General features: G+C 50.9%; 1 protein-coding gene across 4 annotated transcripts; it reads right to left on the bottom strand.

Annotated features, from left to right (window-relative positions):
* Window positions 1-407: 407 nt before the first annotated feature.
* Window positions 408-21,319, bottom strand: SHF (Src homology 2 domain containing F). Of its 4 annotated transcripts, XM_005659641.4 has the most exons (7): window positions 20,807-21,319; window positions 10,613-10,754; window positions 8,253-8,459; window positions 6,627-6,767; window positions 5,178-5,349; window positions 4,928-5,047; window positions 408-1,232 (listed from the first exon to the last, which is right to left on the bottom strand). In XM_005659641.4, the coding sequence occupies exons 1-7, from the start codon at window positions 21,302-21,304 to the stop codon at window positions 1,046-1,048; spliced, it is 1,467 nt and encodes a 488-aa protein (XP_005659698.1). In that variant the 5' UTR covers window positions 21,305-21,319; the 3' UTR covers window positions 408-1,045. The 4 variants fall into 4 exon arrangements, with proteins under 4 accessions (XP_005659698.1, XP_005659699.1, XP_013848497.1 ...); XM_005659642.4 differs by lacking the exon at window positions 6,627-6,767; XM_013993043.3 differs by lacking the exons at window positions 5,178-5,349; window positions 6,627-6,767.
* Window positions 21,320-27,084: the final 5,765 nt, after the last annotated feature.

Below are 27,084 nucleotides of genomic sequence, written 5' to 3'. Positions count from 1 at the left end.
GGAAACGCAGTCTGTCGCGCCAGCTTTCCCGCCCCCGCCGGCGTGCGGCTTCCGCGTGGCAGGGCCGCCCCACTCCCTCCCGGCTGGCGTGCTGCCTCTTTGTCTCTCCGCGGCTCCCCTCCTCCTAGACAAATGGCTGTTGGCAGGAAATTGGACGCGCTCACGGGGAGCCGCGCTCGCCCGGGGGGCGGGGAGGGGGCGCCGCGGGGCCAGCCCGCTCCGGGTGCCCACAGCCGGGGACGGGGGATGTTCTGACATTTCGTCAAAGGAACGAACTTGATGGTTCGAAAGTGCTTTTCACAGCCTCCCAGTTCTGCTCCAAAGCTGATTTATAAACAGAATCTGTACTCACTCCTCTCCCTCCCACGTCGGCCCGGGGAGCGGCGCTGGAAGCGCGGACGCGGCTGTGCCTGGCAGGACCGGGTTTATTTATTGCCTCTGGCCCGGAGCCGGGTCGGCCGGGGCCCGCACAAGTTCCCTCCAGCCGAGTCCTTCCCCTCCTTCCCCACCCCCAATGCCATCTCCATCCCAAGGGTCTGCCTTCCCAAAGCCCGCACCAGACTCTGGGCGGAACCCGCCGAGGTTTAAGGGTGGAGGCGGAGAAAGATGGAGATGGTCAGGGCGCCCCGCGGGGCTACTGCGTTCAGCTCCACCCCACATCCACACCGCCACCCCAGGGCAAGAGAGTGGCGGGAAAGAGCAGAGGCGGCTAAGGAGATCCCACCTCTGCCCTAGGGGCTGAAAGGAGCTGGGAGCTCTCGATCTTAAACTCCTCAGGAGACCAGAAGATTCTAAAGTCCCCTTCTTCCAAGTGCCATCCTTTCTCCCCAGGGATTCCTTTATCCTCAGCTCCAGACCACCTCTTCCTCCAAGGCCCCCGTAGCCCTTCCCCTTTAGAATAAATTAAGGAATCTCCACCTTCCAGTATTCCAAGCACGGGGGAAGAAAGGTATGAGATCTTGGGGCCCAAAAAGGGCCACAGCCCTTAGGCAGGGGATGAGCACAGGGCTGAGTCCGGATCTGTCACAGTGTCCATGCCTCACACCTACAGAGTCCGGATGGCCACGGGGTAGAGCAGGGACATGTGCTCAGCCCCCTTAATGGGCAGCTTGCGGCTGGCGTAGTGGTGCACGATTTCAGGGACGCTGCTGAAGGGCGGGCTGTTCTGGCCCAGCACGTACTTGTGTTCCTTGGTCCGGGACAGCTTCATGTGCATGAAGCCCTGACTGCTCCTAGGAAGAGGAGGGGAGACCCTGGTGAGTGGGGGCCCTCTCCAGTACCCCCCCTCCTCCCCTGGCAGCAGCAAACGCGGTTGTTCCAAGACAGCAGAGAGTGGAAACAACTAGGGAAGGTGGAGGTCAGTCCAGAAAAGCAGGGAGGGAATGGAGGGGATTTTGTGAGTAGGCAGCAGTAGGCATTGGTTTTGTGGTGAGGGCACAGGGTGTGTCAAGAATGGGTGTGTGGTGAGTGTACAGGGTGTGTACAGGTAGAAAGGAATGATCAGCAGTACCCCCCAACCCTGGGATCCAGTTACCATTGGTCCCCAGTCTATGTGGAGGGGGTACCCTCCCCCTCCTTGAGCTGTGGGGGAGGACACCTGTAGGGGGTGGGGGGAAAGCTCCTTATGACACCCTTGGCAGGGCAGTGGGTGGGTAGATAGAACAACCAAGGGACTCTTGGTTGGGGCTCTCTCTTGAAGAGACTAGGGGAGGAGGGTGAGCTGCTCTGGACATCCCCCCGCCCCCCAATCTGGGAATACTCAGCTGCCTTGTCCTGGGGGCATCCCTTCACCCTCCTGCTTACTGGGCCTTGGGCCAATTGCCCAGCTCATCTATCCAGCTCTTCTGCCTGGGATGACATCATCAGTGAGTCTGCAGCTCCATTCCCTCCCTCAGGACTCGCTTCACTGCCTCTCCCATCTCCCCATCACAATCCAGGAAATCAGCATTAGTGCCCAGCCCTGCCCATGAGACAAAGACCCTGCTGCTCAGAGTTCTGGCCAGCTCCCAGCAAGAACCTTTGTTCAAATTACCACAGGCCCAGGCAGCCAGGCCCCTGGTCTGAAACATAGACAGGCAATGCTTGGGCAAGCCCTGAAGCTAGAGTACTTGTCTCTGCTGGTCAGGACCTACCTGGGGACAAGGGCTGGGCTCAGAAGCTAGTGTGGGAGGTAGGACTTGTGAGGCCCCCACCCTTGAGAGGTGAGGCTGGCACCTCACCTCTTCACTTGCATCCCATGTCTGTGAAGAGAGGGCTCTGACTGGACCCATTTCACTAGGCCGACAAGTGAAAAAGCTCAGAGAGAGTGGGGAGACTAAAGAAAAGGATGGGAGGAAAACACAGGCCCTTAACCTTATCCTCCCTTCCCTCCTTGGGGTTCAGTGCTCCAAAGCCTGGGTGTGCATGTCAGGGTGTGGGGCCATGCTTCATCTGTTGGTCTGAGATAAACAACTGAAGTTGACAGTGCCCACATAGGCCTGAGGAAAATGTACAGCCTCTGGGGCAGTGAATGATCACCCTCAGGTGAGACCCAGGCCCAAGGCTATGAGCAGCAGTATAGGCCCTTCACTCTCACAGTCTGGGGACAGCCCCCTCCCAGAAGTCCACTTGGAGGAATTGCGTCTCCAAAACACTTTATATTGTATCTTCTCCTTAAGGGACAGATCTGGCCATGAAGGGCAACAAGTGGTCAGAGAACTGAGTTGGAAGCTGAGACCTCAGCCTCCATCGGGATAACTAACCTCCTGGGACAAAGTCCCAAGGGTCCATTAAGACACAGCAGAGCCCTTGCCTGACCCTCTCAGGGAAACAGGGTGGGACTAGCTGGGCCGCAGGGCCAAGGCTGGCAGGCTTTTGGAGGAAGCTGTTTAATTACCAGTGAAAGCCCTTCCATTACAGAGAGAGGAGAAACCATAATTGTATTTCAAAGAAGCCCATTTATATGCAAATGAGGCTCTGGCAGGCAGACGCTGGCGGGGCCAGATCAGCCTAGGCTGGAGTGGAGTCCAGCCCTGCCTCCCTCTTTCACTCCTCAGGCTAAAGCTGTGCTTAGGCTCAGTTCTGCTCTGCTCAGGGAGCCAGATCCTGCTATCTCCTCTTCCCTTGGACCATACCCAACTTGAGGGGTGGAACAGTGCAATGGAACAGTATGGTTCTTAGAGTCAGCCTGAGCTGGGTTCAGATCCTGCTTTGAGCACTTCATTAACTGATGGCCTTGAGCAAGTCACATACCTCTTTGGATCTTGCAGGATGGTAGCTGGTTTGGTGATGGTGTATATGCTGCTTGGCACATAGCAGGTGCTCTATGAATTTTTAGAGCAATACACATTCCTGAAGTTATGTAAATCAAATTTTGACAAATGAATTTTTCCCAAATACTTCTTTGATTTTATAATGTGAAGACTCCCCAAGCATAAGAACTGGAAGAAACCTAAGATGTACCCGTGGACATATTTTTTAAAGGGAGAAATGGAAGCCCAGAGAGGTTAAGTAATTTGCCTTGGGTCATAAAGCTAGGTTTGGGGAGGAGGGGTAGGGCTATACCCATCACAAGTGGAAGTTCCTGGGGCAGGGATCAAACCTGCACCAGAGCAGCTACCTGAGCCAAGCAGTAAAAACACCAGATCCTTAACCTGATAGACCACCAGGGAACTCCAAGCTAGTTTTATTTATTTATTTATTTATTTTTTTGTCTTTTTGCTATTTCTTTGGGCCGCTCTCACAGCATATGGAGGTTCCCAGGCTAGGGGTCGAATTGGAGCTGTAGCCGCCAGCCTACGCCAGAGCCACAGCAACGCAGGATCCGAGCCGCGTCTGTGACCTACACCACAGCTCACGACAACGCCAGATCGTTAACCCACTGAGCAAGGGCAGGGATCGAACCCGCAACCTCATGGTTCCTAGTCGGATTCGCTAACCACTGCGCCACGACAGGAACTCCCAAGCTAGTTTTATTAAAACAAAGAATGAAATTCAGGTAATCTGACTATAGTCTGGCATTTTTTTCCTTCATTATCTTTTGGTGAAGTTGAATAAATTATCCCCAAATGGATCTGTTTGATACTCCCAACTTTCCATATATTGGATATGTTCTAAGTAGAGGTATACTTGTGCTCTGATGCCTCCTAGAAAATATGGCAGAAGTGGGACAGATGCCCCAGTAGTGATGGAGGATGTGAATGGACATGGCACTCTGACAGACTGCCACATGGGGTGCAAGTTCTACCAGGCAGAACTCCTGGATGCCAAGGAGAGGACTGGCCATCCTGTCAGTAGAACCTGGGAAGCTGATGCTGACCTGAGCATATCTGTGCCCAGAGTGGAAGGCTAAGGAAAAGCCCTGCCTCCCCTCCCTCTTCCAGGGCCCTTTAAAGCCTCTAGCACCCAGACCTTCTGCCCATTCCAGAGTGAACAAGAATAGCTGTGTGTCCACTGCTCCACCCTCCTCCCAGGACCCAGCCTCCATCTCACCCTGTTAAGAACCCTAGGCAAAGTTCCTATCTACTTGCTTGGACTTCCATTAAAGAATGATGGTAGTGATTTCATTTAATCTTTCCCTATAATGCAAATATTATTATTCCTCTATTTTATAAGTAAGGAAATTGAGGCCCAGAGAGGTTAAAGGGGCTCCGGCCACAGGGCTAGAAAGTGACAGAACCTTCCTGAGCTGGATTCTATAGCTCAACCGCTTCCCCCAGTGGACACCAAGTTTCTTGGAAGCAGGGGCTGAGCCTCAGACCTTTCTATATGCCCAGGGTCTGGCCCAGAGCTGGCACATATTCACAGGGATGATGATCTGCCCAGCTTGGCTGGGCGTAGGGGAGATACTGGAGTCTCCTCCTGTCCTGCTGGTTTTCCTCCCACAGATTCCCCAAATCATCCTGACAGGTTCATCCTGCCTAAAGTCACCAGGTGCCGGCCCACTCACTTGAGGGACAGGGAGAAGTCATTCTTGCTGGTCTCACTGTTGCGCACCAGGTAGCTGGCTTCCTTGCACAGCCGGAGCAGGTTCTCGGCATCTGTTCGACTGATGGCCCCGTGGTACCAGCTGAGAACAAGAGAGAGAACGGGGGCATCTCTGCTGGGTCCTTGGCCATCCAGGCCCACCCATTCTGATCTCCCCTGCAGGCGAGACAGTGCCAGGAGGGGAGAGTCCCCAGCTGGACACAGACACTCACACCTGGTTTTCCAGAGGCAATGCTGGGTCTGTCCACTCCCCCAGGGGGCTGCTGGGCTCCACGCTTAGGGACTTGGCTGACTTGGGGTTCCCTGCAGAGAGTCGGGGAGGGAGCCGCCCCTTCTCCTCCCGGCCAGGTGACAGGCAGCTCTTCTCAGATCCTTCAAACTGAGCTGTGGGGAACATACCAGTCATAGACTCTGAAGACCCTAGAGGTAGAGCCCTATAGAATAGCCAGTGCCCCATCCCCATTTCCAGCAAAAAGAGGACAAAGGAATATTCAGGAAGGGTGGGGCATGCTCTTGGGCCTGACTGGCTCTAGGGACAGTATCCTGGGTCCACGCCTGGTGGGGGAAGTGGTAGGGACAGGGCTTAGCCCTCCTGTGCCACACAGGGCCTCCAAGTCCCCACACTGGGCAGGAGGGGAGAGGAGCAACATGAGAAACCACTTAAGCTTCTCCCTCTGGGGCAGCTGACTGCCTTCCCTTATTCCATCCCCCTCAGGGTGGCTTCAGCGCTGATAATATTGTTTCTTTCTCCTCCTCAGAGTTCATTACCGTTCTCCAAATCACCCTGCCAAGCCATTCTCTAGAAATGACTTATCGATCTGAGAACAATTATCCGATTCCCCTTGGTGCCATCCTGACAGGCTAATCCTACCCAAAGCCGCCAGCCAGCCCACCCCTCCCCCGCCCCAAGGTTGCTGCCCATAGGCTCCCCTCCCCCACTCACAGAAGCCCAGCGGAGGCAGCTCTGCCCTTCCAAGGCCAGGGCAGGCCTGACCGCTGAGCCTCCCTGGGGAGGTCTGAAGCCAGTGGGCTACAGGAACACAAGCACACCTCCACAGGTGCCAAAGGCCCTCCTTCATCCTGTATTTAAAAAATACCCCTTCACACTCAGGCACAAATGTACAAACAGGTGCTCACTTGTAGGCACAGATGCATGCACACCCTTGGCTGCCCATTCTGGATAGAACGGAACATAAGCAAAGTGTGCAATGATTTCTTTCTCCCCATTTGGGCTCTTTTTTCTTTCCTTGTAGCACTTTCAAGCCCTCATTGTCTTTCCGGCATCAAAGGCAGAGATCAGATCTTTCCTTTACTCGAAAGAGTTAGACACTTTTGTGCTAGCATCACTCTGCTCAGGAGTTATTTGCATTGCTGAAGGATCTGGTCAAAATTCTGCCCAAGTAAGTGAATTTAAAATAGTGGGTTTCATGACATGGTGGGGAAGATTCTTAGAAGGGGCCTCCCTTAGAAGATTCCTTCCTCACACCTTTAGGGGAAGGAGGAATGTGTACTTTATCCATTCCATCTTCCTCCAAGGCAAGAGGGACTCCTCCTTGGTTCTCTGAACTCTGCCCCACCTCTCAGCTCCTACAATCCAATTCCATAGGGCCTGAGGGGTGAGAATACATGTCACCCTGGCCAGAAGTCCCCACAGGACCCACCGCTGCTGTCCTCCAGGCTGGACTCAAGGAGGGGTGAGGCTGGACCGGAGATGTCCCTGTCCCCGTCGGGCAGGGAGGGGCTGCTGTCCAGCTGTCCCACCGGTGGAGGCCAAGGTAGGTCTTTGATGACTTTAATGTCAACTGGAGCCAGAAGCAGCAGGGAGAAGAGAGACAGACAGGGACAGAGACAGAGACAGAGAAAGGCAGAGGTTGAGACACCAAAACCCAGAGCCAGGACACAGGACAGCCTAGAAAGGAGGAGGGTCAGAGAAGAGGCAGGGGCAGCTTCTGAGGGAAGAACAGGATTCTTGGAGGGATGGATGGAGCCACACTGACCACACCAGGGTGGGAGGCTCAGGTTGCAGACAGCAGGACACAGGGTCTTGTTCTGCGATCCCCAAAGGTCCCATTTGTCTGACCTCTCACAAGCCTCTAGGTCCCAAAGGGACCAGACAGGGGAACACAGGACAAGGAGCTGCCCATAACTCCCAGGACCACTTGGGCACCCCCACAGCCTGCTGGCACCCCCCCTCCTGGCCTCTCTTCCCCCTTCCACCTGTAGCCTGGGAACTCATGGGCAGGGAGACCTGAGACAGCCCAGCCTCAGCCTGTCAGGAACACTCAGACACAGGGGCAGATGTTTTATTGAAATTTACCCCCTACACCCTCAATCCTGAGCCTTGACAATTAGAAGAGTGATGCCACTGGCGGCTGCAGGACTGCTAACTAGGTTTCCTAATGATGAGCATAGATTTTCCCATTAAGCAATCCAAACAGTATTGATTCTCCAAGGAGACTTCTGGAAATAAACGGCCCATCCTCAATGGTGCACGCTTTATAGGAAACAAATTAGAAACCTGTGGTTTCCCAGTCTGACTGCCAGGGTGGAAGACAGAGGGAAGAAATGGGTCCAGCACCAGGATAAGCCCCTTGCCCAAGGAGGGCTGAGGAGGACGTGGAAGTGGGAGTGTCTAATGGCATTTAAATCCTTTACGTTCTTACTGATAAACCACCCACTCAGACCTTCCCCATGTTGAACTCTGGGCCTGGGATGGACACTGGGGTGCTTAGTACAGGAGAAACCTGAGCATTCAACAAAGCGGATTTCTCACAGCCTCCCTCTCCCCACTGGTTCCTACTCCTGAGAAATCCCTTTGGGGCTAGGGGCCCATGGTCTGGCATAGCTACCACTGGGAAGACACTGAAAAGTCTTCTAATCAGGGCTGCTATCTCTAAAGGTTATGCACACAGCTGTTTTCATTGTCTGGAGTGTTAAATGCCTTCCTTTGTTAAGTGTAATCATTTAATATATGCCACAAGTTTTATCATTTTGTTTGGAATTTCTTTATTTTTAAATATACCCCACCCCCCAAAAGATGGAAGTAGCCCAGGCCTTCTGGCCTCTGAGAGGTGGTGATACAGGGAATCAATTCCTGACTCTGTACATACACACTGCTGTGTCCACAATGCCCGAATCACCACTTTCCGTGGTGCAGACTCAACACTTCCCTTGAGCCCAGTTCTGGGGCTTCCTGGCTGCCCCTAGGGTTCATTCCTCCCATTCCCCTGAGCCTGGAAAGCAACTCAGAGGCCCCAGCAGACCTGCCCTCCCCACCTGGGACTCACCAGCAAAGGCTTTGGAAATCCGTTCCTTCTTCCATTCCCAGGGCTGGTCATACTCCTCGGGGGGCCTCTCGTCATCCTCAGGCAGGCGAGACTCCCGGGGCCAGGGGGCCCCTTCACCCTCTGGGGTGGCCCCCTCCTCCTCTGGCTCATAGGGTGTGTCATACAGAGGCAGGGGCTGAGCTGCTGTCTCCTTGGAGCCCCGGATCTCTGCCAGGGCAAGGCAGGAGGGGAGGAGTGAGACCTGGCTGCCTGGCTCATCTCTCCCCCCGTCACCCCAGTAGTGCTCCCCAGCTACGAGCCTTCTAAGGAGATGCTTCTGGCTCTGGGGGGAGCCCAGTGGCCATGCAAGTGGGATCCCCTGCCCTCAAAACACCTCTGGGTGTCCAAAAGCATGGGACTCAACAGAGGCAGGGGCAGAGATGTTTGAAAGTGAAAGAAGATCCTGTGACTTGGCCAGCAAGGGCTGAGGAGCTGAGGCTTACACATTTAACAAACTGAAGCAGGGGTCATCTCCTCCTTGCTACCTAGATCCATTGATTTCCTTATGTCCCAAGTTATGTCGTTTCGCAATCAGAAAATCCTTTCTTCTCAGATACTGCTGACCACCCCCTCCTTGACTGTCTCCTTTGACAGGTCATTTTCATGGACTGTCCTCCTCTCTGATCACCCCTGTTTGCTCTCTTTCCCTGGATCCTTTCTTGGTATCTGTTACCTGGGACTAAAACTTACTCATTTCTCCCTGCCCTCACTCCCCAGTGTTCTGGCACTCTTTGCATCTATGCATTTCCAACTGTCGTAAAGACGTTTCAAACTTCCCAAAGTTCTTCTAGTCTGTTCTGTGGTCCTCTTTTGGGGATCACTGACCTCAGCAAAAATCTGATAAAAGCCATGGAGCTACTCCCCAGGGGAAAAAAAAAAAAGTGCAGATTTTCACATACAAGGACCTCCTGGAGGTCCATGCCCCTCTCACTTTTTCCTTTTCTGTCTACTACACTGCTCTCCTTTGTCTCCTTCATTTTCTGAATCCCACGTGTTCACTGCTAATTCTGGATGACACTTACCCTTGTCTCTCCATGTCTAGATTACTGCTAGAACAGACCTCCATGCTATAGTTCCACGCTTCATGGCCTCCATGAAGTAACACTCTACTGCTCTCTGCCCCTCACCCACCTCTCCTAAGGAGGAAAAGCAGTTTTATCTGATTGCCCAGTGGATGCTTCCTTTCTTTCCCAGGTCTGCCTGCTTGCAGAGAAAAGACTCTGGTTCTTTTTCCTCCTGCCCCCGTGCAGAGGCCTGTAGCTGTCCCGCATTGCCCAAGCCTGAGTGGGCAAGTTTAATATTGGACAAAGTATTAAGAAGCCCATTGTGGTGACATAGGTAAGTAACATTCTCCAATCAACTTTAGCAGTCGTAAAGCTGACACTGCTATCTCCATCTGTCTATTTACTTAATCCTATTTGTCAATTATTTCCAAGCTCAGAGGGGAAGAAAGGGGTGTTAATTATTGGTCCCTTAAGCCTCAACAATTTCCACAATAGCCTACTAACACATCTTTATGATGCCCAGTTCTTCTAGCCTGTTCTGTATACCAGAGCCTCAGTAATCCTCTTAAAATGCCATATTCATCCTGTTCCTTTCTTCCTCAAGCATACTTAATGGCTCCTCTCCCCCTTTTGGAGCAAGTCCAAATCCTTTGAGGCCTTTCACCACCACTCTTGGTCTCTCTCATCTTAGCTCTCCTGCATGCCCAGCACTAAGATTATTTGCCCCTAAACAAACCTTCCTTTCATCCTGCCTTAGGGCCTAGGCTTACACTGATCCATCCCTGTCCTTCTCTCTGATCACCCCCGTTGGGTTTCTTTCCCTGGATCCCTTTCCCAGGGCTGAGTCTCATTCATTTCTCCCTGGCCTTAATCCTTGAACTACTTGCTCAATCTCACACGCACTGCATCTGCATTGCTAGTCATGTGTTTCCGATCGCCACAGAGATGTTTCACTTTGATAGTCATCATTTCAAACCCATCACCTTCCCTCAAGCTAGTGATTCTCTTCTTGGGATCAATGACCACCAGCCCACACCACTAGCTGCCCTTCCTGACTATCCCAAATACTTCTGTTGTCTGACCTTTGGTTGTACAGTCTTCTCTACCACCTCAGGCCTAAGTCCCAGCTCCTTCTCCAAAACAGCTATCTAGAAGGAAATGGCCACCGTCCCCAAGGACCCAGCAAAGGCTTTCTCCATATTTTCTAGGGACCAAGGAATCATTCCTTAGACTTGTGGGTCCCAGGGCCTGTTCTGCAGATAGATACTCAGGCCTCAGGGAGCAACCCCCACTTCCCACCCTGACTCCATCACTCACCAGCCATCATCTTTTGGGCCTCATAGGGCTCCATGTAGCCATCATTTTCAGGGAGCTTCTCTGGGGCTCCTGAAGCTCCTGCTGGGCCTTCACCAGTCTCCTGAACATCAAACGGGTCTGCATAGTCTTCCAGGATTGCCAACTGTAGGAAGAGAGTGAGGCAAGCAGGCTTCAGAGATACAAAAGACAGCTCTGCTTCTCCCCAAATGCTCTGTCCATGAGAGCAAGAGTTCTGGGCAGGCTGCCCAGGAGCTGGAATGGGGGCAAACTCTGGCTCTTCTTTTGCAGGAGTCTCCCCACTAGGCTGCCAATGGTACACCTTTCTTTTCTATTAATTTTGTTACTCTGGGCCATCCCCTAGGCTAAATGGCCAGGATGAGGCTCTGGGCCTTAAGGCCTGCTTCAGTCAGGGCCCAGGCAGGACCAGAACCTATTATCAGACAACCTACCAGAGGGAATTAATTCAGAGAACTGTTGGTGGAAAGAGTTCAAAGAGTAGCAGAAAACAGTAGGCAACTGGGGGAATCCTAGTTTGGTCCATGCCTACCACTGCATTCCCACATGCTAAACAAATAAATATTTGCTGACCATCAAAGGAAGAAAGGGCTGAATACTGACTTTATGTCACAGTTCACTGGTTTATCCTCACAACATCCATCACAATGTTGTGTGGGAATCACTATCCTCATTTTAAGGACATGGAGGCTCAGGGCAGGTAGGGAAAAACATGCCCAGGGCCAATTCCACATAAGTGGAGGAACCAGGAATGGAAGCTCTGCCTTTTATGCAAAATCATGCGTCCAACCTGCTATCACTGGGCATCCTGGCTAGAGAGAGACACTTTAGGACAGTCCTGAGACAGACAAGGTTTGTGCTCTTCTGAAATCCCTTGGGCTCTTGAAGGACAGGGACAGGAAAGTCATGGCCTTGGCCCTCCCCATCCCACGCTGCCCCTTTCTCCCACACAAATGGCTCATGGCCACCCCTCTGTCCCTGCTCCCTGTCAAGGTGAAGTGAACCACAAGCTGCACACCCTGCAGAGTAGCCCAAGGTGCTCAGGGCGGGGTGCAGCTAAGGACAATAGAGCCTTTCTCCAAGCTGGGCTCAGACTTGGAGGACCCGCTGAGGCAGAGACGGAGCCCAACCTGCCCAGCGCTGCCAGTACCTTGGGGCGGGGAGCACTGCACACTGGGGTGCCAGATGTTGACAAGAGGTAGCTCTGGGGTTGCAGCATGGGGAAAAGGCTGCTCCAGCCTCTCCCCTGTTCTTGATCTGGGCTTTGGTTCTGGGCCAGATAAGGGCTGTGGAAGCCAGCTGGGCAGGGAGGCTGTAGAGGTGACCACCCTGCCCCTGGGTGACAGGATCTGGGATCCCTGATAAGGTGGAAGTGGAGAAAGAAGACTTCCTACCTCAGAGACTACATCTGCATGCTCCCTGCCTCCACCACCACCAAACCCCTCGAGGGGTCTCTGAAGTGTATCCCAACAGCTCCTACCATCTCATCCCTCAGTTCAGCTCTCACTTCTTTTCACCTTGTTCCAGACTTCCAGCTCCTTTACCTCCCTCAACTCTCTGAGAAGACCACCACCTCAGATCATCCCATCCCTACCACCAGATACCTACTAGCCTAGGACTCCGTCATTTTTGTCTCTCTAGCTCCCACAAGCACTGGGTTCAAAGTAGGCACTAGATCACCAGATCACTTCTAGATCATTGCCCATCTCCCCACAGAGCCCTATACTCCTAATCCTCCTTTCTCCAAGAAGTAGAGAAAAGAAATCCACTCCCACCCAGAGCTGCCTCATCCCAGGCTAGCAGGCACCCACAGCCCCACCTACTTGACCAAGGGGCTCTGGAGCCAGCCCACTGGGTACCCACCCCAGCCTCACACTCATATGTGGCACTCAGAATCAACAGATGTGCTCTCCTTAAACCTTGCAAAGGCTCTCCAGTGCCTGCAAGAAAAAGTCCAAAAGTTAAAGGGATTTAAAGATTCCACTTTCCTCTTTGGGTCCTCTCTACCCAGCCTGGGTCACTTTGTTACCTGAAAGCTCTATAATCTCTTTTTATCTCAAAGGCTTTCCCTTTACCTGGGTCAGATGATTTTTCTTTAGAAAGCCTTCCATTCTCCTCCACAGGTGGTTAGGCCTCTGTGCCGGGCAATCATCACACTCTATAGTAAACACTTGTTTTATTATCTGTCTTCCTGCAGACTGTGAACTTCCTGAGGGCAGGAACCATGTTTACTGCCATATTCCCAATCCCTAAAAGTGCTCAGTAAGTATCTGTTAAATTAGTTCATATGAAACAGGAAGGAAGAATGAACAAAGGAAGCACTTTTCCTTGTTCACTCAGAAGAGGACGAAGCATGAGTCTGGCTGGGGAGTCAGATAGGGGTTATAAGCCCCTGGAAGCTGCTCAGTAAGCAGAAGCACCTGGCCCAAGCCCTAGTACCCCCTCCCCAACTCCATGGAGCCCCCCAACCCCTTCCCAAGCCAGTCAGAGGGTCAGGCAGCACCCTTCCCACTGGAGTCTTGGGCCAGTGCCAGGAGCTGCAACCCCTCCCAGGCCTGTGTGGGCCTCCCCAGCACCAGCCCGCAGGGCCTCTGGGCACCCAGGTGGCAGCTCTGTGGGCAGCTCAATGGCTCCTCTGTTCCATTCCTGGCTCCACACCCTGCTCAAGGAAGCCCCAGCCCCCGCCCTGGGATGGGGCACCCACAAGAGCCACCCACAGGGCCGGAACTGGGAGCAGCAGCAGGGACACCTGCTGAGAAGGCTGGCAGGACCAGCACCTGCCCTGAGCATAGAGGACCCTGTCAGAGATAGGGCCTGTTTCCCAGCAGCTTCTAGATCATGTGAGGAGACAAAACTGTAGGCTTCTGACACTGCTTACTTTACGGGCCCTCCGCCCAACTCTGACATGCTCACAATTGTATACTGAAGCCATCGCAGGGCCTGGCACACAGTAGGTGCTCCGTGCACATCTACTAGATGCTTGAAAGGCCGCCTTCTTAGACTCCATCTTCTGGAGTGACAGAGACGCTCGGATCCCCATTCATCCTAACTGTGACTGACCAGTAGGGAGTAGGGGCTCTAGAGGCAACCTGTCAGGAGCATCAACATTTGATGTGGATCACAGCCTTCTGACTCAAGGGCAGAAGGAAGGAACTGTCAGGGAAGGCACCTAAAGCCAGGACCTATATTTAGGCAAACTCTCTGGTAGTGAGAATGCTGTAGAAATGCTGAAATATTTCCAAACTAGTTGCCCAGAGAGTCCCTTGCTCCCATACCTCCTGCCAGCCAGATTCCCCCCTCCCTTTGTGCCAGCCAGCAGGGTGCCTCCAGGACCCTGCTCTGTTCAGTTGGGCAGTGCCCCTCCCAAAACAGCTGTCAGGCTTTGACTTTCCTTCCTGCCCAAGCCTCTCTTAAGGTAGTAGGCAAGTCCGCCATCTGGTTCGGCCCTCCACTCTGCAGCTGGGCTCTGACCCACTCATGGGGTTTTGAGGCCTGGAAAGAAAGGAGGACACATGTCACAGGATTTGGCCTCTGCAAGGTCCCCAAAGTCCATAGCTGCCCCTTTTCTCCATTTCTTTGGTTTACATTTAATGTCTGGAAGCCTCTGGGTTTTTATTATGTAGAATGGGGATCATACTAATACCTACCTTATAGGACTGGGTAGAGGACATTGAATGTAAAAAAGGTCCTTGGCCCAGAGGCTGGCAAGAGTCAGTGCTCAATAAATGTTAGCCTTGATAATCTCCTATATTCAGGCATTAAGGTCTCAGAGCCCGGTGCTTGTGCAGGGTGTAGCAACAGAGACAAGAAATACCCAGGCCTCCTGACTCTCTGTACTTTGCCATAGATTCTTCCCCAAAATGGGAAATGTAGCATCTCTCTCCTCTACTTATAGGTTTAAAATACACCTTAGTGTGTTAAAGGCTGTGAGAAGTCCTGAAGCCAAAAGAATAGTCTGATTTTGTTTAATTCAATATTTCTCCAAAGCATTTAACCACGAAATCCCCTTTCCATTGAAAAATCTGTCAGTTTGGGAAATGGTGTACTATTTACCTTCCTCAAGATCAAACTTTTTGTACCTTCTGTTCCCACTTACTGGAATGCCTTCCCAATTTTATCTGCCTAGAAAATTCCTTCACACCAACAAATTTGTTGTCTTTCCCTAATTACTAAGCATGCCCTGCTTGTATAACATGCAAACACCACAGACATGCAACCCATGCCACCAACTGTTTTTTTTTTTTTTTTTTTTTTGTCTTTTTATCTTTTTAGGGCTGTACCGGCGGCATATGGAAGCTCCCAGGCTAGGGGTCGAAATGGAGCTGTAGCCAAAGGCCTATGCCACAGCCACAGAAGCCTATGCCACAGCCACAGCAATGTGGGATCTGAGGCGTGTCTGCGACCTACACCACAACTCACAGCAATGGTGGATCCTTAACCCACTGAGCAAGGCCAGGGATCTAACCTGCATCCTCATGGATGCTAGTTGGGTTCCTTAACCACTGAGCCAGCGCTAGAACTTCCCATGCCACCAATTCTTTAAGACCCTCATAAGGTGTGCCTGTGGCCACTTGAGGATCGGGTGGCAAGTGCTGGCCTTCAGCATTCAGGAAATGGTGAACTCAGCACAGAATGCCCTCCTCATTCCTTCTTTAAGAGCCTCCTTCCCCTCTTTCATTAGCAAAAGCTTAGTGAACATTTCCTCTCAGCAGGTGCAAAGGTCCCATGCAAGGCACTGGCTGCCTCAGCTCTCCAGTTTACTAGCTGTGAAACCATGCAAGTGTGACAACATTCCTTTTTTTTTTTTTTGCTTTTTAGGGCCACACCTGCGGCATATGGAGATTCCCAGACTAGGAGTCGAATCAGAACTACAGCTGCCAGCCTATGCCACAGTCACAGCCATGAAGGATCTGAGCCATGTCTATGACGTACACCACAGCTCACGGCAATGCTGGATCCTTAACCCACTGAGCAGGGCCAGGGATCAAACCCACAACCTCATGGTTCCTATTTGGATTTGTTTCTGCTGCACCACAACAGGAACTCCAGGTGTGACAACATTCCTGAGCTTCAGTCTCCCTGTTTGTAATGCTGGAATAATAACAGACTTTTCCTCATAGGTTGTTGTAATGATCAACTGGTCTAATACACATCAGCTGCTTCAAATGGTGCTAGATACAAGTAGAGGTTCAGTCCATGTCCACGATTACATTGTTAAATACAAAAAAGAACAGATTCCTATTTCCTCTAGAAGCTCAGAAGCAAAACAATCTCCAAAAGAGTGAAGCACCTTAAGGCTAGGCTCCAGGCTCTGGAGGCACCACAGGTTCACTCATGCAGGGCTTGGATCCTGGCCTCTGCTCTCATATCATTTCACACTGGTTTTGTGATGAAAGCAACTGCAGTAGGCTGCAGGTACCCCTCCAAGCCCTGGGCCCCAGCCAGCTGCTCCCATCCATGGTCACAGGGTCCCAGCTGTTTCTGGCTCCCAATGGGTGAAATACCAGGGCTGCAGTGTCACTGAGTCACTGGCCAAGCCAACAAGATGCAGATGTTTTCTGGAAGGACTGAGAGCCTAGTGGGGACAGTGTAGACATGCATGCCACACTATTCCATGGTAGCCTCGGACCTCAGCCCTCCTTGAAGCATCAAGGGCGGTGGCACCACCAGCAGCAGAGACAGCTAGCCCTGGCCACAAAGGGTTCAGGGGTCTCACCAGCCCATAAAGGTCCCTTGACCTGGACCCTTCTTTTTTCCTCCATCTCCATTAGAGGACACAAGGGCACACGTGAAATAAAAAGATCATACCTCCAGACTCTGGAAGTCATAAGAAGGAAAACTAAAGCAAACAAACTCAAGTTCCCGTTGTGGCTCAGTGGTTAACGAATCTGACTAGGAACCATGAGGTTGTGGGTTCGATCCTAGTCTCATTCAGTGGGTTGTGGATCTGGCGTTGCTGTGGCTCTGGCATAGGCTGGAGCAGCTACAGCTCTGATTCGACCCCTAGCCTGGGGCCGCAGGAGCGGCCCTAGAAATGGCAAAAAGACAAAAAAATAAAAATAAAAAATAAAGCAAACAAACTCAAAAGAGGCCTATGACTACACCTTTTGGACCTACATGATGAATGTGCGATCTAAAGATATTGGTTGGCAGCTTGATTATTTTTTATCTCACTCTCTGTTGCCTGCATTGTATGACAGCAAGATCCATTTCAAGGCTCTGGGTAGTGACCACTGTCCCATTACTCTATACCTAGCACTGTGACCTTTCCCCAGTTCAGTTTGAGCCTGGGATATAAGCCAATCAAACTAGCTTTAAACTTCTTACCCCTAAACTTCCTTAAAAACTGCTCTCTAGAGAAATATGCACTGTATTTTCCTTCTTAGCTGCATCTTTTAACCAGGCTTCTAGTAACAGACTTAGGTTTCCTTTAAGCCCAAGGATTTTTGTATGTGTTGGGATGTCTTTTTTTTTTATATATATTAAAAACTACTGATGGAGTTCCCGTCGTGGCTCAGTGGTTAACAAATCCAACTAGGAACCATGAGGTTGTGGGTTTGATCCCTGGCCTTGCTCAGTGGGTTAAGGATCCAGCATTGCTGTGAGCTGTGGTGTAGGCTGCAGACTTGGCTCGGATCCCGCGTTGCTGTGGCTGTGGCGTAGGCCGGAGGCTACAGCTCCGATTAGAACCCTAGCCTAGGAATCTCCATATGCCGCAGGTGTGGCCCTAGAAAAGAAAAAAAAAAAAGAGAGACAAGGGTCCAGTCTTCTAGGTAGTGAGTTTCTTTCAGTGCCTAGACCGGTGTTGCTTAATGACACTCAAACACTCAAAGAACAAAGGCTAAGGGAGGCCCCCTACCTGCCCTCCTAGCCCCAGGGTAGATATGTCCCGTTCACCCTTTGTATCCTCCACTTTCTTCTTCCAGTCTGTTTGCTCATTTCCAAATTTGGGTCCTTGAGGATCCAAGTCCCTGTGGACACCATCTATGAAGTATAGTATCTATTCCTTAAAGTTCTTAATATTTTGGGCCCTGTGAACACCAATGAGAATCTGAGAGCACTGAGCCTTTTCCCAGAAAAATGCTCGTACACCCAAACATCTGCACACAATTTCTGGAGGTTCATGAACCCCAGAAGTCTTTCCATGAGCTAAGAACAAGAGCCCTAGTTTCAATTCATACCGGGTGTCTGACTGTCTTATTGTTCAAGTCACCTCTCTGTTTTGCTCTCTCACTCTCATTCTCTATTCTCTGTCTCTGTCTTTGTCTCTCTTTCACACACACATATCTTGGCATGATGGAGGCAAAGGACACACTGTGCAGATGGTCACAGGCAGCTCAAAGCTGCTTCCAGCCGGAGCCCCTCTCCCATCCCCATCCCCCTTTCCTAATCAGATCAGGTTTTTCCTATTGAAGGCCTAAGAAAAGGGAGCAAAGCAAGGGTAGATGCAGCTCTCTAGCCCCCCTGCCAGAGCATGGTCTGTTGGCCAGACAGGGTCCAGCACCACAAGGGAGCCTTCCCACAGCCAGATGGCAAGGCCCTGCCTGCCTGGTACAGGATGCGCCTCCTGCTGCTCCCACACCTGCCATGCCAGGGCTGCCCAGATGGCCACCCTTGCACCCCTGCTAACTGCAGCCATGGGTCTCAGGGTGGGCCAGCAGCCAGAGCCCTGCATAGGGAGAAGGCTAATGGTCCTGAGCCCCAAGGCCTCTCAGGGTTCTCCCTCGCCCCCAAATCCACTAGCTCATTCCTCCTCAACGTCTCTGGTTCACCACAGAAGCATTTCTACCCATTTCACCAAACCTCACCATTCAGCACCTCTCAGAGGGTTCTGACCCACCCAACATCTGGGCTGCAGAGAGAAATGAGCCAGTCCAAGGCACAACCTGGTCCCCAGCCTCAACTTACCTCAGGAAGTTGACCCAAAAGCAACAAGCCAAGGCTGAGAGGAGGGGAAACCAAGGCCAGGAAGAAAGCAACCACATGGAACAGAAGCCCACCTGGGGACCAGGCCAGCTCACTGTCCAGAAGCCACAACTCTTTGTGAGCTTTGCAAGGATAAGGGGCCTAGGTACATAGTCTGGGCTCTCCCTAAGAAGATACTCTGAACTCTGCTCCTAAAGGGGTGGAGCTGCTCTCTGAATGGTGGGGGGCCCCAGGTCAGCATCCCTCTGCCTGCGCCAGCTCAGATGGCATCCTGGTCCTTCTCACACACACACTGAGCAACAGATTGTGTGGCTCCAAGGAAATCCTGCTGTATTACATCCTGTCCCTGAAGCTGACAAAGGAGTCATATACCTCTTAGCCCCCAAGCCACAGACCACAGAGGCAACCCAGGGGGAGGCATGGATGCCCTCCGTGAGAAGGATCTGTGGGTTTCTGCATGGTTGTGTGGGCACAGCCCCTTCCTTGGGGGGGAGGTCTCTGGGGAAATGTACAAGGGAAACTGTAGTTAAGAGAGTCTCTGACCCTCAGGTCACCCTGGCAGGACATTTTTATGCACCACTCCTCTTTATGCCAAACATTTTGTCAGGTACTTGAGAGACACAATATGAGGAAGATATGTTCCCAGTCCTGACCCAGGAGGAGCCCACAGAACTTGGTGGGCAGCCTGTTATGCCATTTCAAGACGATGCAGAGGGGAGCATTTCAAGACGATGCAGAGGGGAGGAGGCCCAGGGACAATTCAGGCCCATGTGCCAGCAGGCAGTGGTCAGGGAGGAGGAGGCTAACTGGTCAATAGTAAGAACAAGGCCTGATGTTCTGTCTGCCTCACTGCCACCATCACCACACATCGCCCGCAACAGCAGGGAACAGTTAGGAAGAAGAGAAAGCAAAGGATGAGTGAAGAAAGCACAGCTTCCTTCTGTAGACTAAGGATCCTGGCCCAGGATGGGAAGCCATGCCCCACAGCAGGAACTAGGGGAAAAATAATTCACATTCCTGAGGCTACTGTTCTGACCCTGACACAATTTTCTTACCCAAGAAATCAGGCAGAACAGTGGCATGCTCTCAGCTGAAAGCCTCAACCCTGGATGGAGCCAATGGATTCAGACAGCAACTTTGCCTCCAATCAAATAAAACTGTGTTCTCTGCTGAGGAGAGGGGAGAAAGCCCCAGAGCTAAGCTCCCAGGGGTAAGTGAAGAGGGACAACAGCGCCAGGGCAGCCCACAGAGTCATAGTCTTAGAATTTAGCGCTACAGGGACCTGGAGATGGCTTTCAGCTGTCAGGGAGGGATAAGGCCACACTGGGTTGGGCAGGGGGTGGCTTCTCTAACAGGGGCCTCTAAGGCACAGTGGATGTTCTCAGGAACAGTGAATGCCCAGCCCTCCTCTCCACCCCAAGCCTGCAGATTCATGAAAAGCTGTAACCACCCTTAGAATGAACCTGGGCAAGAGGAGGCCAAGAGGAGGAGAGGAAAGGAGAAGTGGACTCAGTTGCTTAGCCCCTTATGGGCAACAGGTTCTGAGCATAGATTGTTCCCATACCTGGGGGGACAAAGAATGGGCCTGCCTGGATCTCAATGGTCAGCATCCTTGGTGAAGACCTGCATACTGCCTGTTCTGGCTTCCTGAGAACAACAGTCCACCCGGCTCCAGTGCCACTGGGCAAGGCAAAGGCCAGCTCTTGCTGTGTCCACAGAGAGAAACCCAGCCTGCGCCTCCTTCCTGGAGCTTCAGCACCTACAAAGATGCTCTGGCTTTCTTAAAAGGAAGAAAGGAGCTTTGTGCTAGCTCTGCCGCCCTGGGGTTGGGGGCGGGGGTCAGAGATCAAAGGGCAGTGAGCTGCTGCTCCCAGGGGGCAGAAAGGCCATAAAAAGGGGGAGAAGGGGAGCTCAAATTCCGTTAGAAAAAGGCTCCTTGATTAGGCTCCGGGGGCTGCGATGAGGAGAGCAGAGCCTGGGCGGGGGCGGGTGGGGGGGGAGTGTCACTAGTTCTGGGGCAGTAATAGGGGATAGAGGCAGAGTTTGGGGAGCACGTCCCAGGTAAGAAGGTCGAGAATCTGAACAAAGGTGGATGAAGGCTCCGAACCCTGGGGACCGGGACTAAAATTGTGTCCGCCAGGAACCGTGACACCGCGGGGCCCGGACCCGGCCAGGGCACCTTTGTCCCTCTCGAAAGCCCCAGACCGCTGACCACCTCTCCTCCTGGACACCTCCGCCCGGCGCGGCACTCACCCGGTCGCTGCTGGCGGGAAGTCCAGAGATCCTTTCCTCAGGAGGGGGCGCTGGGGGGCCAGGGGTCTCGACCCGAATAAGTCGGTGGGGGGGCGAGCCGTGACGCGGAGGCGGCGTGGGGCCGGGGACGGCAGGGGTGGCTAGGGCAGCGGAGCCGGACGGCCCCCCGGAATAGGGGTCTTCGAAGTCGCGCTCCTTCTGCAGTCGGTAGGCGGCCAAGATGTCCGGGGGTGGTGCGGGGGGTGCGGCCGGGGAGGGTGTAGGGGGGCGGTAGTCCGGTTCGGGGGGCGCCGGTTTGCCTCCACCTCCGCCGCCGCCCCCGCCGCGGAAGCCCAGATGCTCCCGGAGCCACTTGGCCACTCCGCCGCTGCTACCCCCTCCTGGGCCGGCTCCTGCACCCCCGGCGCCCCGGCGCGATCCCCCCGGGCCGCCCCCTGCGCTCCCCTGCGCCCGCGGCCCCGGGCCGGAGCCAGCCGGAGGAGCTCCGCTCAGTAACATGGGGCCAGCCAGACTGAACGCGGGGAGAGCAGCGGCCTGGCTGGGGGCGGGGAGGGGGCGGGGAGGGGGCGGAGCTCCACTGGCGGCTGGAGGGGGTAGGGCTCGTCAGTAACAAGGGAGGGGCGGGGTTCCGCTACCTAAAAGGGTCTACCTCCCCTGCCCCATGTAAAAGAAGGGCTGAGGCTTCCAGCCCTTGTGAATACTGGAGAAGTAAAGTGGCGACCCCGAGGGCAGGGAATGCGACCTCTGAGGATGAATCCCCCATGTGTCGCCCAAACGTGCCCCTGCTGGGGGCGCACCTGTCCTTATATGTTCCCCTCCCCACCTCCCACCTCCCGCGTGACGCCGAGAGGGGAGCCCTCAGACTCCAGGGTTCTTGGCCCTCCGGAGCCTTCCGCCCCCACCTTTACCCTCCCCAAGGCCTCCCACCTGGGAAATAATATCGTAGGAGGAAAAACTGGGGTGGGGTATGAAACAGGGGCTGTTCTGTAAGATGTGTCTGTAACCACCACCTCCCGCGTGCTACCATGGGAGCCCCACCTACTGCCTCCAATCTAACTGCCCGCCCCGCCCGCACATACTCAAACCCACTCTGGGCAGATACGCCTCACGTTACAGTCAACTCCCTAGAGGCACCCACGTCTCCCGTGGGGTTTCCACACATCCTTCTCTCAGGCAAATCCCTCCCACTCACAGGCGCACCCGCGCTAAGCAGATGCCCCCTCTTCCTCCCCGCCCTAAGGGCAGTGTGCGCACAGAGAAATCCCTTCAAGTCACATCCTGGGTTTCATTGTCAATCAGATTAGTGACAGAATAAAAACAGACAAGTCAATAAATCAAGTCTAGAAACAGTTCCAATGTTGTCTATCACAAACCCCTTATCTTCCAGAGGCTGGGATGCTCAAGCAATAGGCATTTTTGTCTTAGAAATAAAGCGTTTCTCCCCAGAAACGTTGTAACCCTGAAGCTGACGCCAACATTTTCTTTTGGCTCAGTTAGAAAGCAGCTTCACCTCACCAACATCCCACTCCCACTCCCACCCCCCTTGGCACTGCCTCAGTGTCTCCCTTATTCTTAGGCTCCTATTTACCTTGTAAGGGGGCAAAGACTCAAGAGATGTCGCAAAGGGAAGAGGCCTTAAAGCTGGAGTAGAGTAAGATGTGATGGTAAAACTGAGAATCCCCTAGGATTCCCAGGGCCCTCAAAATATTCGTGGAGTTTTTGCCCTGTTCACATTCTAGTCGGTGTTACAGAACAGTGTTTTTCAAACTTTAATGTGAACACAAATCTCCTGGGGAACTTGTTAAATTGAAGTTTCAGATTCTGTAGGTCTCGCTGGGATGGGGTCCCTGTGTAGTTCTAACAGGCTCCCAGATGATACAGATACAACTGGTCCTCCCACCACACTGAGTGGAAGGGCTATAGTAGATGCTGAAACATCTGATATTGTTCCTCATTTCATGGCTTATGATAGAGGAAATACCATGTACATTGTAAAAATGTGCAGCTTAAAAAATTGACTAACAGGGAGTTCCCATTTTGGCTCGGTGGGTCCCTACTAGTATGCGTAAGGATGCGGCTTTGATCCTTGGCCTTGCTCAGTGGGTTACAAATCCCACATTGCCTCAAGCTGCAGCCAGCCATGGGTCACAGGCAGCTGGGATCTGGCGTTGCCTTGGTTATGATGTAGGCTGGCAGCTGCAGCTCCGATTTACCTGGGAACCTATGTGCCGTAGGTACAGCCCTGAAAGGCTGAAAAAAAATTGGCTAACAAAGCAATGCTGGACATAGAGATAATAAAGACTGGTCCAGAAGAATGGTCCAGTTGATCCACATTGGATGGTCTCCTCAATCACTGGGTGTCTGACAACAATAGTTACGGGCTGTAGCCAGATCTTTGAGGATTGGTGGCAAGGTACTCAATGCCGCTGTCTCACTTTCCTTATATCTGCAAAAGGCATGACAGCATGGTAATTGTCATGTGAGGGTTAGGGGAAATGATGGATATGAACAGGCTTTGTAAACTGTAAAATGCTTACAATGGGTAGGTGTCAAATGAAGCCACATATTCTTAAGTAATATGGAATTAAGCTGTCAGTTCAGAGGAAAGGAATCAACCAAGTCTGCATGAAAGATGGCAGGCTTCATGGAGGGGGTTAGGCCTGAGCTGGGTAGGATTTGGACAGATAAATCAAAGGCATGAAAGGACATTACAAACCAGGAGGTCAGCATGGGTTGAGTGAAGGCATTGAGATGGGAAGCAGCATACCATAAAAAAGTGGAGGATTCAAAGTGAGGAAGAATAAGAAGTAAAGTTGGATGAGGAAGGGAGAGGATATCATAAGGGTAGAGTTTAATGATAATTAAAAAGCTGTAATACCTTATGTGCACGATGAACTTACTCTTGTTTTAAACTATTTGTTGATTTACTTTCCTCCGCTACCAGAGTGTGGGCTCCTGGAAGCAAGGGTTGTTGAGCTTGCTAGCAACCAAGGACACAGGGGTGAGGCCATGACAGCAAGGTTCCTCTGAGCCTTGAGTGCAGTTTGCCAGATGGCAAAGTCTCGAATTTAAGCGTGTTAAGCATTATACCATAGACTCAGGATTCTGAAGAGAAAGCCGGGTGTTCCCATCACTTAGTGCAGAGCCTGTCATGTGGCAGGAGCTTAACAAATGTTGAAATGAATAAAGATCATTTCTCTTGTTCTTATTTTTATATAGCTAAAATTGTGGTATAAACAATTCCGTCCTTGTTTTTTTCCACTTAGCATTGCATAATTTCCCCATCTTAATTATCTAAGCTTTACTTTCTTCTAACTTTTTTTTTTCAAAAAAATTCAAAGCTACAGAAAAATTCAAAGTACATTGAAAATCTGTATACCCTTCACCTAGATTCACTACTTTCTAACATTTTGCCACATTTGTTCTATCCCCCTCTCCTTTGTTTCCTTAACCATTTGATGCAAGTTGCAGATATCATGACCCTTCAAGCTCTAAATACTTCAGCAGCCATTTCCTAAGAAAAAGGAATTCTATAGGGCCATAAGACCATTATCATAATAGTATTGTCTATTACACAGTTCATATTAATTTTTTCTTTTTTCCCCTGAATGTTTTATATATTCAGTGCTGTGGGGGTTTTTTTTGTCCTTAATCAGGATTTATCAAGCTCCCCCTGTTGCACTTGTTTAATCTCTTTAAATTTGAGCAGTTCCCCATTTTTTTCTTGCTAGTTTGTTTTCTCCTGACACTGATCATTTTAAAAGTGTCTTTGGCAATGGTCATATGGAATGTCCCACATTTTGGATCTTTCCACGGTTTCCTCGTGATTAGGTTCAGGTTAGACATTCTTGAAAAGACCAGTATATAAAGTACATAAGGAACATTGTGGACTTTGCTGTGTGTCACACTGGCAGGCTGGCCAATAGTACACTTTTGTTCTTTATTCGTGATGCTAGGCTTATCACTTGCTTAAGTTGGAATCTATCAGATTTCTCTGCTTGACAATTTAAAGTAAGTTGTGTTGTGATGTCCTTAGACCTTTAACTATTAGTTCCCAACAGTGTTTTACCCAGTGGTTTTAGCATCCATTGATGATCTGTGCTTACATTTGTTGTTACAGTGAGGAGTACAAAATGGTGACTAAATCTGTCATTCTGCATTTATTATCGACATTCCTCTGTAAAGAAGAGTTTCTCCTCCTCCTCCCTCCCCCTCCTCCTTCTCCCCTTCCCCATCCCCATGGTCTCAAAAAAGCTTTAAAAAAAAAAAAAAAAAAAAATGGTGTGGGAGTTCCCATCATGGCACAGTGGTTAATGACTCCGACTAGGAACCAAGAGGTTGCAGGTTCAATCCCTGGCCTTGCTCAGTGGGTTAAGGATCTGGCGTTGCCGTGAGCTGTGGTGTAGGTCGCAGATGCGGCTCACATCTTGTGTTTCTGTGGCTCTGGCATAGGCTGGCAGCTGTAGCTCCGACTAGACCCTTAGCTTGGTAACCTCCATGTGCTGCGGGTGCAGCCCCAAAAGGACAAAAAAACAAACAAACAAACAAAAAATTCAGTGTGATATAATCCATTACCTTCATTATTCTTTTTGATGTTGAGAATTGTCCCAGATTTGGCCAGTAGAATCCTTTTTAAGAGCCTTTTGCTTTATTTTGACTTGGTCCTGCCAATCTTTAAATATTTACTTGTTTTCTCATACAATATATTCCAGACTCAACTTGTACTTCTGAAGTCTTACTCCTTTTAGTTGGAAATGGTATTTAGAAATTGACTTTGTACTTTAAAAATGGCTATTTAATATCTTATCAAATAAACATAGCTTCATTTAGTTCAACACTTTATGTGTTGAGCATTTACATTATTTCCATTCTTGTCCCTTCTAAATAACTATAACAAACATTTGTATGCAGATAACTTTTCCAAGTTTAGGATTATTTCCTTTGGAAAGAGTCTCAAAAGTGGAGTTACTGGGGCAAAGAGTGCACATTTTTTTTCTGACTCCCGATACATGTTATCTATTTACTCTTTTAGAAGGTTTTAAACATCAACAATGACTTCTAAATGATAAGACTATTGACTTTCTTATTCCTCTTTCTCCTTTGCAGAGTATGCTGACTTCCTCTGTGCTTGAAACCTTCTTTTCCCAAACTTTCTTTAAAATGACAGTGTTTTCCTTTCTCTCAAGCCACATCCTCTCCTCCTCCCTTAACCTCCTAGATTTGCACATGTCCCAATGCCTAGTCCTTAGCACTTATTTTTCTTACTGGATACTGATTAGGGTGGCTTTACTTCTGTTTGCCTGAGGTTGAATGGCCAGTCTTGTCCTGAGCTCTCATCCCTTCTGGTTCTGCCTTCTAAGTCTGGGCTCTTGCCTTTTGTCTCCAGCCTTGCCTTGGGCCCATCTGCTCTCCACAACCGTGAAAGTTCAAACACATCCCCATACACTCACATACACACTCTGTTCTTGGAGATTCTGCATGTAGATGGAGCTTCATTTGGGCCACGTTTTCCATTGGACTGCTAGGAAAATAACGTGATTCTATGTTGCAAGAATACAACTTGTAAGAGACAACCATAAAGTAAACTGGGCCACTTCTCTCATTTATGAATCCAATAAGAAATCTCTGTTCAAATATTTATGGAGAGGTGGTATTCTTGGAATACAAATATAGTAGGATTCAGTTCTGCCCTTCAATGCATTAAAATTTTCTAACTTGAGTGGTTTGTGATTTAAGTTGGATCCTGACAATAAGATAAGAGATGGAAGTGCAGGGGGTCACCAAATGAACTATCAAGTGAAGCTGCTCTTCCCAACTCCAAACCCAGGATGCTTCTGTGCCCTTCCAGCCTGAAGTCAAAATAGGGCTGATTCCTAACAGAGCCCAGGCGCCTATCCAAAAGCTTTTTATGGGCACAGTAAGGACTTCCTTTCCCTTGTCTTATCAACCCAAACAGTGCTCCACCCTCCCCAGCCAGGAGCCAGGGCTTTGGAGAAAAAGGACAGGATCAGTTGGGTGGAGATTCCCTCTAGGTATGTATAGTCTTCCCAGTAAAGGGATATTGCCTAGGATGCAAAATCTAATGCTTCAAGTTTAGTCTGATTTCTGGAGGTGAAGAGGAGGAAGGGAAGAGGTCGTCTCTATTATGCAAGAAGCAAGGGGATATATATTTGCATATATATACATAGATAAATATTTGTTTATACAAAGACTGACAAAGAAATATATATTGAAACCTGGCAATAATTGGTGGGTAAGGAGTGAAGAATGAGAGGGAG

This window comes from Sus scrofa, chromosome 1 (genome assembly GCF_054392235.1).
Source record: "Sus scrofa isolate SSC_HxYL_T2T_F1_AM1 chromosome 1, Sscrofa_HxYL_maternal_Yorkshire_Landrace_v2.0, whole genome shotgun sequence".
Lineage (NCBI taxonomy): Eukaryota > Metazoa > Chordata > Mammalia > Artiodactyla > Suidae > Sus > Sus scrofa.
The sequence above is the reverse complement of the archived record's forward strand: the minus strand, read 5'-3'. Positions and strand labels throughout refer to the sequence as shown.